This window comes from Strigops habroptila, chromosome 1, assembly GCF_004027225.2.
Source record: "Strigops habroptila isolate Jane chromosome 1, bStrHab1.2.pri, whole genome shotgun sequence".
NCBI lineage: Eukaryota > Metazoa > Chordata > Aves > Psittaciformes > Psittacidae > Strigops > Strigops habroptila.
The window spans coordinates 67,548,192-67,564,526 of record NC_044277.2 but is presented as its reverse complement, the minus strand read 5'-3'; the positions used below and the strand labels follow the sequence as shown (position 1 = coordinate 67,564,526).

Here is a 16,335-nt window from a genome sequence, read left to right as displayed (position 1 = left end):
CACATTTCGTCACCTCCTACACTCGGAAGCACTAGACCAGGCCCAGGGCTGTGCTGCCAGCCGAGGTGAGGCAAACTGAGCCCAGCAGGGGCCCAACCTACCGCAGGCACAGGGGGAGGAACACAGTAAGGCGGCACGCTGCTTCCTACGAGGCTCGCCCCAGCTGCGGTGGAAAACCTTGCGAGTGGGGGCCAACCCGCCATGCCCCGCCTCAGAATGCTGAGGCACAGGCTGCCCAGAGAAGCTGTGGCTGCCCCATCCCTGGCAGTGCTCAAGGCCAGGTCGGATGGGGCTTTGAGCAACCTGGTCTAGTGGAAGGTGTCCCTGCCCATGGCAGGGGGCTGGAACTAGATGAGATTTAAGGTCCCTTCCAACCCAGACCGCTCTGTGACCCCCTCCACAGGTAACACCCTCTTCCCTCAGCCTGGACACGCCGGTGAAGGCGAAGCCGCGCCGCGGGTACTGCGCATGCGCGTCCCGCCGGCCACCCGCACCGCCCCTGCGCGTGCGCGGCGCTGCCCGCCGCCCGGTGCGGGAAGGGGGTGGGGGGGGCAGCGCTCTCTCCCGGTTCCGCTCAGCCGGGGCGCGGAGCGGGGCGGGGGAGACATGGCGAGCCTGATCCCCGCGGCGGCCTCCTCGCCCGCGGGCGGCCCATCCCGTACCAAGAAGCGCCCGGCGAGCCCGGGTACAGGCGGCGGCCCCGCCAAGAAGAAGAAAGCGACGGCGGCACCGGGCGGCTCGCAGGTACCGGGGCGAGGCGCGGGGCGGGCAGCGCGCGTGCGCGGCGGCGGCCCTGCCCGTCGCGTCCTCTCCGCGCATGCTCCTGTGCTGCTGGCGGGTGGTTGTGAGCGGGTCGGCGGGGCCGGTGCCCCATGCGGAGGGGATTGGCACCGCTCCCGGTGCTGGCGCGGTCCCCCTGCCTCGCCCTGGGCCGGGCTGGGTGCCTGCCGCGGAGCAGGGGCCTCCGGCGGCCCTCGGGCTGGCGGTTCCTTTCTAGGCGTTCGAACGCCGAGGTTCAGGCCGCTTTCATCCTCGTGTAGTGAAGAGGCTGTAGCGTTCCCGCTGTGTGTACAGCTAAACGGGTAGTGCCGTTGTTATGCGTTCTGCAGTTGGGTGTAACTAAGAGGCAGAGCTTAACCGAGGTTCCGCTGAAGTTGCGTTTAAAATCCAGAAGCTGTCAGCGTTGCACGTATTGACACTTCCTGATCGAACCGATTTGCAGCTCATCTTTTTCTCCATACTTGATTTCGGTGGCTTGCTTTGTACTTGATACTCTGCAACACCTGAGCTCTGCATGTACACCGACACGCACAGACCTCTGACTGCATGGTGATTTTAATTACGGGTAGTTGAGCTGTCTAGTAGAGCTAGAGACCAGCGCTTGGATGAGCTGCTAATTCCGTTGTGTGCAGCTCAAACACAGTTTTGCATTATAGCCTTCTCTTCGTAGAGCTATGTAGACCTAAGAGTTAAGTGTGAAATGAAGGTGTAACCTCAGAGCCTGAGTTTTGGGGAACAGGGTCAGGGGAGGGTTATTAATGTGTGTTTCTCCAAACCATTACCCCTGCATTGTGTGACACCACCGTGCAGCTCCACAGACCCATTCCCGCCTTATGACATCTGCCCCTTGATCATGAGGGAGCACCTCATGCTCCAAAATAAGTCCCAAAAGAGGGTCAGAGTTAGTGTGTATATGACACCTGCATGGACTTTAGATGCAGTATGTCTTCTGCATGGATTGCTTTTAGAAAGATTTCGGTAGCTAAAAAAAGGGTTTGAAAAAATTGGGTTTTTTTTCTTGTTATTCCTCCCAGAATGATTATTCTCAGTAATGTTTGATAAACTACAGCCGTAGCACACATATAAAGTATGCTCAACTGCCAGTTAGGTTGCTCATTTTCACATGAGCCATCAGATCAGGGGAGTATTTCTGCATTTTTCATCAAATCTTCTCTCCAGACAATTAAAAGCCATTGTGCACACCATAGCACGGGCACAAACCCTCCCTCATCCTGAGTGATGCTCTTGGTTTTTGCCTTGTTACATAGTTCATAGTTCCTTTTCCTTTCCTCCTGGGCTTATCCCTACTGGAAGGATTGCAAACTGTAGTGCTGAATGTAACTAACAAACTGCACTGTAACTGTGAAAAGTTACTGCCTGGCATGATCAGGTTTGACAACTTTGCAACGGCTGCTAGAGATAACAGTCTGGATTTTCCAGTATGGAGAGGACTGCTGTGTGCATGTGTGCACGTGTGTGTGTCTGTGTGTAGATATATAAAACATGATATATATATATAATTTAAATGTGTACACAAAATATTTTAAAAAATTCTCCAAACCCCTCAGCCTCTAAAGCTGTCGTCTTAAGTTCACACCAAACTTAAGCTTGTGGACAGCTTCCAGTATTCTGAGGCACTCCATGATTTCTTACTCAAACTGGGTTTTGGTAGTGTGTGATAAACAGTTTTTGTAGTTCTTCTCACAAGTGATTTCAGTGGAGAAAGGAGTAATTTCTCAACGTTATGTCCAAGTCACCGTACACATTCACTGACTTCAGCAGTGCAGATGAATCCGTAAGGAAAAGAAAAAAAAAGAGCCTCAGAAAATGTGTAACCTCAGGAATGGGGCAAGAAACAGCTCGTTGATCTTCTAGCAGTCACATTCAATGTTGCTGACTAGCTCTGGAGCGAGCCAGTTCAAACAGAAGTTAAATGGGGGCTTTGCATTTTTTTAAGTGAGAAGCATTGATCATTGGGCAACTTCTTCTGCAGAAATCTCCAGAAGTCCTTATAAAGTCCTTAGCTAATTGCTGAGTAATGCACTCTGTCTGGATAAGGAAGCCTGTGACACAATGAAACACTCAATAATTCTAGTCTGCTGAGCTATTCAGAACATAGACAGTCAACAAGCACTTAACACTCTATTTTATAACTTACCCAATCTTCAAGTGGCCAAGCCAGTCAGGGACTAGGTCATCCATGAATTTTAAATACTTTCCTAAATATGCCACAAACCAATTATCCAATCATTGTGGGATTTTTATTTTCTAACTGAAAGCAAGTAACATTCATCTGTCAGTCTGATAGGTATACACCTTTAGTACACACCGCTTTCAGCACAGGTTTGCAGGTAGCGCTTGTTAGTCCTCTGACTGTTCACTTTCCTAATTAACCCTTTTAATGTTTTTTAACAGCCTTTTACTGCCTATTTTCAGCCTTTCAGAAGCCATAAAAATTGTGCCGTTGCTCAGCACAAAATGGTTTCTATTTGAAGTAAACTGACATTCTGAAACAGAGAAGTAGTGAATTATTTTCCTTGGTTAACTAGCAAACTGTAGGTGAGAGGATTCCTACCAAGAGATTTGTAACTAATTTCAGGGGTCCACTTGGGATCTGGGGACTCAGTATCGCCATGATATTAACTGGTAACCTCTGCTGAGGACCTAGTGCCTGGCCTACGTGAAAATACACTTCACATTGTGCCAGCTGTGAGCTTACCCACATCTGTGATTCCATCACTGTGAAATTAAACAAAAAGGGGCTTTTGTAAGTTCCTCAAGTCACATAGTTTGTTTTTCTTTCACATGCTTTATGTCGCAAGTGGCTCTCTCAGTGCTAGCCCTGAAAGACATGCTGGTCTGGTAAAGCTGTAGATTTCAAAAATGTGTTTATTTTTTTATATATAACAAATTTGCTTAAGTATAGCAATGTAATCAAGTAGTTTGAGTAACTGTGTGTATCCTACAAGAAGCCACAATTACCACACAGCATACAAATTTTTATAAACCCAATTTTGATCATGTTTCTCCAACAGATGAATTGCTACTTTCTCTAAGATACACTTTAGGAATGTTACAAAAAAACATTCTTCATCATTCATATGAGTTACCGACCCAAAGGTATTGAGTCATGTTTGTTTTGGAAGCATATTGCACACAGGCCTTGTCAGTCATGTCTGCAGAAGGAGACACATGCTTTTTGGATATAATGCCTGTATTTGCCAAATGTAAAATTAAAAGCGAGTTTACAGGAAAGCATGATTGCAAATTGATTACATCACTTTCATTAGCGTTACAGAATTATTCCTCCCATGCAGTTGTGTCACTGAAAAATACCTCAGTCTTTGCCGCGAGAGAAGGTTTTAATGTTGAGGATTAGTATATATATTAAATGGTAACATTCCTGTGTCAAAAACAATGCTGTTGAGTTGTTTATGTAGCACCGTTCAGTTAGACATCCTTGTCTGATGATACCCAATAGCTGCTATGCTGGCTCAGCTCCATCGCTGGCTCTCGTGCAGACTTGTCTTCAGGTCTCCTGTCTTTTTGATTACTATCACTTAACCTGGGATAGAATCTTGACACAGATCTTAAAATGCCAGCAGTTCTTCTACTTCAGTGTTCACACCATTATTTTTATAGATTGTACGGCAACAGGAACCTTTTAAGAGTATATGCTACATCATGATGTAATTGATGAAACAGAATGCTTGCCCACGATGGATAGCAAGCTTTAAAGATAAAATTTGCAGTGAGATAAGAGGGCAATTTGGAAGAAAAAAAAAGGCTCTGATTTTGTTGGATGACAATTAAAGAGAGAAAATATGCTAAATACTATAGTAAATATATATCTGCTTGCATGATTTGTGAAACAACTTCAGAGTTACGTGATGAAATGAACGTCTTACTTTGAGAGTGACACCATGTTTCATCTAACATTTTGAATTAATGTAATCTACCCTGTGGACTAAAATGCACAAAGAATACTTTCTGCTTCCTTCCTCTCCATCGCTGTAGCAAGGGCAGGTCTTGGTACCATTTAGAAAATAAAGACTGAACTTGCAATGGTATTTAAGAGTTAAATTGTTAAATATACTGATTTTATCTCTAATTGTGAATATTGCAGCAGAATACTGGTGACCTTCATTTTATGTATCTAGCTCTCGTGTATGCTTAACACTTTCTGTATTTCTTGTTCTATGCTTAAAAACAGAAGCTATACAACAATATTGGAAAATAAAGTCAAAACGGTTTAAAGTTATTGTCCTCTAAGCTTCTCTCAGGCACAACATGAAAGTAAAAGGGGCAAGTCTAAGATATGCTTAGAAATCCATTTTTATTTTAACTGTAATTGAACAATGAAGTTTTATATCATAAACTGAAGATCAGAGTAGAGTTCTGATAGTGGCAAATTCAACAAGAATACTTAAATACATACCCATTAACATGGTTATGGTTAGATACTCGGAAGCTGTCCACCAAGACAGAGGGCTTGCTTACCCTAGTTACATAAACAGCATGCAGTTGGACTGTAAACCATCAGTAAATTTAATCAATTCTTCTGCTGTGCTGTTTTACCAAGCCTGTCACTGTAAGTAGGAAACCATCAAATCAATTTAAAAATAACTTTGTTTTAAGGAGTCCATTTGATCTGGCTGTAATTTCCTGAAAAATGAGGTTAGGGGGAATGAGTGTAACTACAGAATCCGTGAGTACCACTACAGCTGCTGAGCTGAACTGCTGCTCTCACCATGTTCTGGGACAAGTACCTCGTCTCGTGCGTCACAGTATAATAACTTTCCGATCTGAAATTAAAAATTGCCTACTTAAGAATTCAGACCGTCTTTACTCCAATCATTATAACACTAAACCTATTCTAATTATTATAACACTATTCCATATAAGACTTGCTGTAACAGAAAAGCATGATTTTCCTTTGTAATTGGAAATTTAATAAACAAGTTATGTTTCTTACCAATTCACCTGCCTCGAAAGAGACATCAGGACCCTGATACAGCATGCAGTAAGGAGGTATAAGGGCATAAGTATTTGCCAGTTTAGTAAAAAGCTACCATGTCATTATACTCTAGACTACATTTGTTGGGTTTTTGAAACATCTCCCAGCCCTTAAGGTATGACAGTAACAGAAAATATATGAATTTAACCAATGAAACAGTGCCAGTCTGAAGCTACTGCTTGCCTGGGACGATATCTTTCATAGATGTAATGTGCTCCCCGGGGATGTTAACTCAAACCTAATTAAATTTATTTAAATGACACTTTCATTGGATAAAGTACAGATACCATAATACAGTGCAGTCGCGTGCTAGTTACTGATAAGAACTGCTGAGGTGAGTTCTTCAAGTTCAGCTGCTTGCACACTTACCTCCCGAGAGTCTTGTCTCTTACAAAACTAGCAGCCAGTTTAAAACAAATTGCCATGTCTTAACAAAAGTTTTAGCAGGTAGTGTTTAAATGAGGCAGCTATCCCACAGATGGGTAACGTACTCTGGCATCACGCTGCATGTCACCAGACCACAGAGCACTGAAAATTGCCCAGACTTGCAGTTCTCTGAATGAATCACTCAGAGGGTCACCGCTTAGTCTCCTAATCCTTTCAAACAAGACCACAAAGATACTTTCTGCAACAAAGCAGGCAGTGAACAGCTAAAATATTAAGCATCTTTTCTTCCACGGGTTTTTGTACTCTTCCCAAAAAACAATTTGTATTCAGGCAGTCCACTAATGAGAGCCAGGATTATCCTCGGGTACCAGCTTTTGTCACTTGCATGTTTGAAGACAAATCTGTTAAGGAACCAGAATTTCTCCAGTCCTTGATGGGGAAAAATGAGAAAAGACAATTAGCTGATGTCATAGGGAAATCTGGTAAAATGTACGTGTGCTTTAAGTTTAGCTTTATTTTAAAAACATGAATTGCTGTTATAGAGAAATCTATATTGAAAGAGAAACTGTCAACACTGAGAGCTAAGAATTTACTTTGCTTGTCATTTATCACATACTGAAGGCTTTAGATGATCTGTAATCATGAAAGTATGTGAATTTCCAAACCAGACTATGCCAGGCTCAGAGAATTACCAACCCCCCAACCAAATGTGATTAGATTTTAGATTTAGAGTAAACACAGATGTGTTATGTTGTAGAAAGCCAAAAGCATATGTCTATTGACTTCTACTTTTGGGCGTCAATATGTTGGTGTCATGGGGGTTTTTACCCTTCTCCCCTTATGCTAGTAGAGAATTTTATTTTTTCCTTTAGCTAACAGAAAATGGAGAGTTCTGCTTTAAGTGATCCCACTTAATTTCGGGATTCATAATAAACATGCAAGAAACTTAGGAGAGATAATAAAGATGGTTTACTGCTTCTATCATAAGGAGATAAAATAGGATGGGTTATTTTTTGAACAGTACTGCCTGCGTGTACTTTAGCATGACATTTTGTCTGAAAGGTAATGCTCCTAAAAAGCAGTCTCAGAATCCAGTTAGTGCATTGCAAGGTTCAGATTAACAAAAGAAATCTTGCAATAACTTAACTGTCTAGATATTGCAGATATGAAAAGGTGTCAGACTGTTTTTTGTATTTTTTTAAAGTGTAATGCTTATGTTAGGTAATAACTTCAGTTCTTGCTTTAGCAAGGCATTAGTAGTTCCATAAATATATTAATTTTGGATTAGAAAGGCTAATACAAATATTAATTTGGTAGCCTGGGAGGGTTTTGTACACATTTTTTAACATTCCAAGAAATTGAGAGATTGGCTATTTTTTTAAACCTGCAGAAAGTCATAGGAATTGTGACACTCCATGTTGTGAAATATACTCGGCCCTCACAGAATTCATATCCATGAACAGCATGTCTTGTCTCACTGTAAAGCATACCTGCAACTTCAAGAGGCTCAATTAGGCAATCTATAGAGTTCCAGTCTCCTGTCTTCTTCACTCTTACCCACCTCCACAAGTCTCAGCTGCATGCTCACAGCCAGCTCTGGTACTCACCAGACCTGCTCAGCCACTGATGGAGGGCAACTTCCCACCTCTCCCAGGAAGCTGCATTGTCTTCTGCTGCGCTGGTGAACCCCACTGGTTCACAGGGAGGTCTAACAGGTATTGGAGGTAGTACAAGGGAGAAACAGGACCACGTAGCAAGGAAAACCACTTCTCCGTTACAAGCAACCTACTCTTCACTGCAGATTTCATTAGTTTACCATAGGAAAATAGATGAGTCAATCTCGAAGTACCTTAACTGATTCTGCAAATGCCAGCAAGCACTGTGAGGTGCCACCAAAGTAAGCTAGCAGGAAATACTATGGACTAGTCCTACTTCTCACTGAAAATTTAGGCAACTTTTTCCTCTTAGGAAAGAACCATAAACATCTATCTGCCTTCTTTAAAGTAGGTACTAAATCCCTTCTTTCAAAAGTAGAACAGAAGGCACACTTAGGGCACCGATACTTGCTTTTTATGTCATGTGTCCTTACAAGTGTTTGCTGTGTCCTCCACTTCAAGTTAGTCCTGTTCATGCCACTGCCTGAGGGGATTCCAGCCCTCTTTTTGCCCCGTGTGCACCCTAACTGCCAGGCTAGAAGACAGTCTGGTGTGGTGGGAGGGGAGTGTGGAAATGTTTTCTCCTCTACAGACAAGGATGGAAGTTCTGTCTGTTCCAAAGAGAACGACTCCATAGTCTGGTATTGAACACAGTTGTCAGAATGGTCTGCTTACGTATTTCAGGCATTTATTTCTGTTGCACGTTTTATCTAATAATTTTAATGCCAAATACACAGTTGTGCAAACACGGATCAGAAATATTTTCCTTCCAAAACTCTAGCCAAAAAGCTAAATAGCCATGCCATCTAATAACATGCATTTATGTTGTAATAAAAATGCATCACTGTTAATTCAACAAACGAATTTGAAATGGATAGAAACTATTTTGTGAGTAATAATGTAATTTAGCAGAGTCCATCATGCTAGGAGGGGTGAGTATCCGTAGTTACGTTGTTTGTAACCATCCTGCTCTAGGATTTACGTACAGGCTGACTCTGGAAGAACTGTCCTTGCTGATTATAAGACCCTGCTGTGGACAAGGAGCATTTAGGAAAAAAAATGTTCAGTCCTGAGGACAGTGAGACACTGGCACAGGTTGCCCAGAGAAATTGTGGGTGCCCCATCCCTGGAAAAGTTCAAGGCCAGGTTGGACGGGGCTTTGAGCAACCTGGTCTAGTGGAAGGTGTCCCTGCCCATGGCAGGGGGTTGGAACTATGTGATCTTTAAGGGCCCTTCCAACCCAAACCATTCTATGGTTCTGTATGTCCTTAATTTTCATTAGATAGACAAAATATTGCACTAACATGCGCTTCCGTGCACAACCTGCCTAATAGGTGAATGACATAAAATCTGATGTAATTTAATAAAAACTAAACCCAGCTCATTTTGCAAACACCCACAGACCTGGAGGTGAAAACTTCTAAACAATTTTAAGCAGGTTAGTTGTTCTTACAGTATTGGCATGTTTGTAGCACTAGTTACACCTGTGTTCATAAGGATGCAATGTGCTTATCACAACTGCCTTATTTACTGCTTCCTCAGATTTATGCTTTTCTGAGTTAGTGAAAGAATGAGAAGAAGGGTAGAGAACGCTGAGAAGCCTGTGATAGTTTCTGCATAAATTAGACAAAGTTTACAGGTATGGATAGTGTCATTTAAGTGGTACAGCTGAAAAAAATAAAATAAGCTTGCAAGCATACAAGTCTTTCTTCAAATCTGAAAATGAAACAGCAACTTCCTAAAACTAAAAACAGAACAGCTGCTTAGTGTTTGGTTATGTAGGTGTCAGGTAGACCATCTTTGAAGAAAAGGTTAGTGGCATTCCAGAAACGCAGGGGATGTTCAGGGAAGGGAGAGAGTATTATGAAAATAATCATCATCTAGGAGAAAGGAGGGGAGAGTTAAAACCCTGTTGGAAGCTGCGTGGAAGTTATGTACCATAAAAAGTCTTTCTGTTTAGTCAGTGGTGTATTGATGTGCAGTCCATCCAGAAGCTTGTCTTAATTTTCCAGATAAACAGGTACATTTAATAAAAGGTGACCCATCTGCCTAGAAACTTTGTTACATTTACGCCCTGAAACCATCAGGAGTACAACAAAATACTGCTGAAATGGAACATGCAGAAATTAAGGCAGTAATTAACATGAGTTATATGGCTGCTCATGACCAGAAGAGCTTTTTGTTAATAAACCCAGTATTTTCTATTTTATAGGATATTGATTTCTAACTAGGGAGATGGAGAGTTGCCCAGAGAGCTGTGGAATCTCTGTCCTTGGAGGTATTCAAGACGTGCTGGGACAAATCCCTAAGCAGCCAGGTCCAAGGTCAGTTCTGACCACACTTTGAGTAGGAAGTGGGCTAGTGACCTCCAGAGACCCCTTCCAGCCTCAACGGTTCAGTGTTATGGTGTCTCATTTCAGATGTCTGATTTGTGTGATTAGGATGGGTGTGTCCTCTCCCTAGACAAGCAGTCATACACTCCTGCATTAATAAAGCCCAAAACGCAATGACTACATTCAGACAGTATATAATTCTCTCTACACTGTAACAATGCTGCTGTTTTAGTAGAACTGCTTTTCCCTGGGAGGAACAGCACAATGTTCTTAGAGCAAAATTAACTCTTAAAATCAACGTATCGGAATAGGAGAAGGCCATTTTTCCTTGGTATGTGCACAGTGTGTTCAGGCTTCTCAAACCAAGTGGTTTGCTGGAAAGTCCTTAGTCCTTAAGTTGCTTATCTTTGTTTACACAGTCTAGAACAAGCAATGCAAGTTTGAGTCTCGTATTAACAACCTTAAACTTTCTCAAGCCAGAAGTTCCTTTTTCTCCTCAATTTTTGTTAAACCTATTTGTTGCAGCCTCAGAATTGCCCTTTTTACCCTTCTCCCTTCCATCTGTCCCAAAGGTATTTTTTTATTTGCTAAATAATTCATTGTGGGAAACTTCTTTAAAAATCCTGTTAAACCCATCACAAAAAATCAAATACTATGCTTCCCTCTCATCTACAATTGTGGATGTGATACCAAAACTTCACTAGTTCTAATGTAGTGGAAAAGTCAAGTCTTCTAATAGTTCTGTTCTGTTTCAAGTCCAGCAAAAAAGGTAGTTGGGATACAAATTGATATGCAAAACACTGAGCACGCTTTTCAGATGTGCTGCAGTTTCTGAGCTTCAGTATATAATATCAGCGTGAAATGCTTGGCCACAGAACTTGTATAGTTAATTAAACAGCCACCTACTTGTATAAATGTTTCTGCAAAAATATTTCAGAAATTTGCTTGGAAATTAGCATCACTAGACAACTCTCTCCTTCCTTTTCCTCCTGAGCAGCCTCAAATAGTCTACAATAGATCCCTGTATTTCCTTATTTTCGTCTAAATTAGAATTGCCACATCTTTATTTTGGTTCAGTCATCAGTTTTTTTCATTATCCAGTTAAATGTAGGTATCCATGGGGTAATGCACCTACAGTTTTGCTGAGTTCAGGAGACCTGGTGTGCTATTCAAAACTCAATGGTTGTGTTGAGTTTGCTAGGTGAAGGAAAGTGGATGAAGTAGTGAGGGCATGACAGACTTTTTTTGTGCCATGATATGAGACAAACAGTAAAGATGACATTTGTAGTCTGAAGATTTTTAAAAACGAAGGTATAGTTTATTTTCTTGTCCTCTTTTAAAGACCTTTAGGGCATCCTATACAATTACTGCTCTCTGATATGTTATGCCTTTGATAACTTTCTGAAGGTTTGGAGAAAGAATAGTTTTATTCTGAGTTGCTTTAGAAGTGAAATGTTCCATATGTCAGTGTACCTAACATTTGTCTTTCTGACACGGTGTTTGGTCATGACAGTCTTAGGTACTTGTACAAAAATGGAAAAACCTTCTGAATAACTTTCAACTGCAGTGCTAAGCCTTTGCAGTACAACTGCCAGTATTAACTAATGCATCGTGGCAGCAGTAGGTGTAGTTAGCAGAAACATAATAAAAATAGAGTTTTTATCTACTTAAAATGACAATTAAGACATACAGAAGGAAGTGTTAAAATTTGCAGACAATAGGAAAAACGCTAAAGATTTGTTTTCTGTATCAGTTTACCAGTTCATAACATCCAAATGTAAAATTTGACTATTTTAATGCAGATCTATTTTTCCTAAGAAAAATAGATAGAATAGGAGCACTGGAAGAAAGATACACCCTGTCTTCACTCAAAACTAATTGCTTTTCCTTGAAGAGATGTTTTTTATGTTTTTGTTTGTTATTCAAAAGTTGTTTCTTGCCAAAATGAATAACATTTTACAGGATAAACTAGAGAGGAAACTGAGTAATTTTTGCAGCAGATTTTGCTTTTTGCTTTTTGCTTTCCTTGTTCCTGGTTCAGTTACATTCAGATGAATGGACTTGGATCCTTCTCCTACCTTGGCTGAAGCCTGTTGTTTGACAGAAGGATTTTGATACACTCCCTGAGCAGCATTACAATGTTAACAGCACACAAGCATATTGTAATCCTCCAGTCTTTTCTCCAGAAATACTTTGACCTTAACTGTTCTATATCAAATGATGTATCTTAAACTTTAAGAAGCAGTTTAGCCAAAGTCCTTGACTGAACTGAATTTTTCTGAAAGAGAAAGGAACGTACTGGTAGTTTTTATAAAAATTCAATTGTGCTTTACTCTGCTCTTTTTTTGCTGGTATGCTTCCATCAGTTTTCAGTCTTAGGGCCCATCAGTTTAGACGGCTTTTTTTCTCTCGGAGAATCAAAATATTCTGTTAGCTAGGCTCAGTTTTACCCTCGGTGAAAGTGGGAACTAACATGTGCTTTTTAATTCCATATAGACTGAAATTGTTATCTCCAGAGCTGCTTCAGTGTGCCATTCAGCTCATGAATTTGTCCAAGTTACAATTTTCTTAATAAAGAAAACTGTCAAACATTATAAACAAAGAATAGTCCCAGTCCACCAAATGAAATCTAAAAGTGAGAGATCCTTTGCAATTATTTAAGCCGAAGGGAGTTTTGTGGCAAATGCAAATTAAACCAAGCTTTTCTGGGATAGTGAGAAGCTGTTCACAGTTGTGTCCCAATTACATTTTATTTGAGGCTTTTCCCCATAGAAAATAGTCTTTTTTTTCCCCTTGAAATATCTGTAAGTTATAAAACTTTGTCTATCATAGTTTTTTAAACAGAAAAACATGTTTGGCATCTGAAATCTCTTGAGAAGAAATCAAAGCTTTTTACTGAAGCTTGTTAGTATCTTTCTGTGTTCGAAAGTTTAATAATTTTGAAGAGAACAAAGTAAACTTGAGTTTTTCTGGATTATTTTTTTTTCTTTCTTAATTGAGCAGTACCAGTAAGAAGGGAGTTCCTGTGTCATGAAATTCCTAGGTCTTTTTCCCCTAGGTTTTCAAGAAATGTTTGAGAGCTGGGGAATGTAATTAAAATCTTATTCTCCCTTTGGCTGCATTTTTAATTTTGAATTCAAACCCTCACACAGCGTAATAGAGCTTTGCTTTAGGGTGTTTTATACCTCTATCAAAGTGTCTGAAGTAATTAGTATTTTATACATTTTGGTAAGTATTTTGCTACTGGACGCACCACTGCAGGTGAATGATAATGTTTGAAGCTCTGGCGGTGACAGGACCCTAAATGAGAATGTCGCCTTTTAATCAAGAGCTCTTGGAGTCTGTGGTATTGAAATGCCCTACAGAGAACATAGAAAAGCCATCCATCACTTTGTGACAGTCCAATCTTTTAGTGCATGAGTAAAAATTTATTCAGCCTTTCTAAGGCAGTTGGAATGTAACATGTTTTAACTCACCTCGGAACAGCAGCGTGAAAGTTCGAAAGCATAATGTACAGACTGCTTTCTGGACATCATATGTGTATTTATGCGTTATCTTTATTTAGATCACAGTAGAAACATTTTCCATGTCCTGCTTAACACACTTTCGCCCTCCCTGTAATACACCCAACCGGTGAGATTGTCTAAATTTTGGTCATATATTTGGAGTTAATTTGCATAGTTGATTAACTCTTGATGCTCAGCGGAAGTGCTCAGCAATTTAGAGGGGAAGAACTGCTGCTTTAGGAAGGGCAGATTTTGTAAGTCTCGCATAGAAAAGTAGCTTGATGTGTGACTCAGAAGTCCTCTGGGAAATGCTTGGAAGAAGCTGAAGTACATTTAGTGACACGTACATGGAGTTATAAACTATTATTGTAATAATTCAGTGATCTGTTTCAAGCTTTGTGTTGTTATGTTTGTTTTTAACAGCCCTCCATCAGCTTTCTTTATAAGTGAAAGCAGCAGCAGCATTTGAGGACAATGTCATAATTTAAGCAAAAATATTTTTGATGTTACGTGTTTGGGAGATTTACTTTTGATGTCAATGGAAGCAGAAACCTGTTCCAGGAACCCTGTCTTTTAAGATGAGTTGGCAATGATGAAACGATGAAATCCACTGACTTAAATGGATTTCCTCCCTATTTACACTGTATTCATGATTATCTTGCCCACACTACTAGCTGCTTGAAATCAAGGACATTGATCTGCACTGTATACTTAATACCTTTTTTCAGGTGGCTACTACTGAGGTTTTTTTGTTTAGTAAATTGAGTTTTTCAATATGATGTGGAAGAAAATTTGCTGTCAATATGCAAGTTTAGGGTTTTGTTCCTTCCATTTCCACATTTTGAAGCTGAAATAATTTATTTTTTTTAAATCCCAAAATAAGGTAGGGCCTTCTGTAAAGGGTGAATGTTCCTAAAATGCTACCATGTACCAGAGTGCTGAGAGAGAAGAGGCTGGGGAAATTGTACTGGGCTTCATTTTGGTGAGTGAAAAGGAAGAGAGAAAAAGTTTTTCCTGCTGGATCCAAGAACCAGTAAAATGCAACCAGATGGGAAAGACGTGTTCATACATGTTACTGAAGAAGTCTTTCCAGCAAACCTTTCTGTCACAGACATGGAGAGAGTTAATCTTGTTCAAGAAGGTGCTATTTCTTCAGTCTTACCTCCTTACTGAGTCTTCAGTGAGTTTGCTTTCAGAAATACACTATGCTAATAACGTTGGTGATGAGAAATTTTTTAGCCGTCATTTTTGCTTGAGTTTAAGCATGTCTAAGTCTGACACCTTTCTATGTGAATTTTTTCCAGCAATGTGAAGAGCTGCACTTTTGTCTGCTAGAGTGTACGTGTTCAAGTTGTAATGGCTCCTGTCATCATGCAAAGTTAAATGAATTAAATATTCAGAATGTGCAAGAGCCTTTGCCAGGCTTGTTATACAGTCAAAGCTAATATATTAATCAAAGGGCTTAATATATGTTCCAGTATGAGCAGGATGAACTGGGACTCTGTTAAAAAGCTGACATTCAAAGTCTACTCCCAATTTTGAAAAGTCTGCTCGTATCATCGCTGCTGTCATCTAGTGACATTCGTGCTCTGTTTCCACATGGCATTCTCACTCACTGTAATTGGCTGCTAGTGAAAATACAGGTATTATCCATCGATGTTATAAATTACCATTTTCTTCCCTGGCTGCAAGCCAGAGCTTCACCAGGGTGTCACAGAACTTACAGCTAAAAGCTGAGGAAGTTGCTACAAGTTGGTTAATACTGCTTTAGAAGTAATCTACTACAGGAATAATTAGCCATATACCATTAACAAGGCTGAGTTAAAACAACTGTGTCAATGAAATTAAGAATGTCATTGAAGTATTATTGTGATTATGAAAATTAGCTGCCAAAAGTAAGTAAAAATAATTTAAACTAGTTACTGAATTTCACATACAAAAATTGGAGACAAGTGGGTACCTCAGCAAGCCAAACTGGGAGTTTGGGGCAAACTTATCACCAAGTGTGAGGGCTTGACTTAGAACCAGACCCCTCTTCTTACTTACTTTTCAACAGTGACATACAATCCCCTAGTCATCACTGTAACACGAAGCCAGAGTATCAGAAATACTGAATGCAGAAGCAAAACCAAACCAAAAACCTGCGTACGTAGTCACCTTCATCTACAACTGCTGTACTCGATATGGTGTTAAAACTGGCTACTGACTGAGTTCCAGAGAACAAAATAGAGAAAATCAAGACTTGCAGTATTGGTTTTGCTCCCTTAAACTAGAAACTCCCTTTCCAGTTCTTCCAGAACTTATTTATGCATTTAAATTTTCCTTTACCAACACAGTGTTCAGTTTATCTTCTATTTTTAAATCCTGTTTTGCCATGTAAAACCGTAACATCTACCAAAAATGGCTGCTGACGATCATAGTGTACTTTCAGTGATGTGCAAATCCATTCTTTTTCTAAGCCGTGACATGCATGCTATGCAGTGATAGGATGCCAGAAATGCACAAATTTACATCTTTGACTTTTATATTTCATATTTTTTATGTTTTTGATACATTGTAAAATCCTATCAGTCTAAAACAATAAAAAAAAAATCATAGAATATAATCCAAAAGTAAATAGGTAAGAAATGATACTTCAGCATATCTTAGTTATTCAG

The 16,335-nt window shown here is 40.3% G+C and overlaps 1 protein-coding gene across 1 annotated transcript in view; it reads left to right on the top strand.

The window, feature by feature from the left end:
- The first annotated feature begins 485 nt into the window (after positions 1-485).
- The window catches only part of INO80C (INO80 complex subunit C), a 31,708-nt gene continuing 15,858 nt past the window's right edge, over positions 486-16,335 (top strand). Inside the window, 1 exon segment of the mRNA XM_030492112.1 lies at positions 486-744. Within this exon segment, the coding sequence (XP_030347972.1) occupies positions 607-744 (138 nt within the window). The 5' untranslated portion in view covers positions 486-606.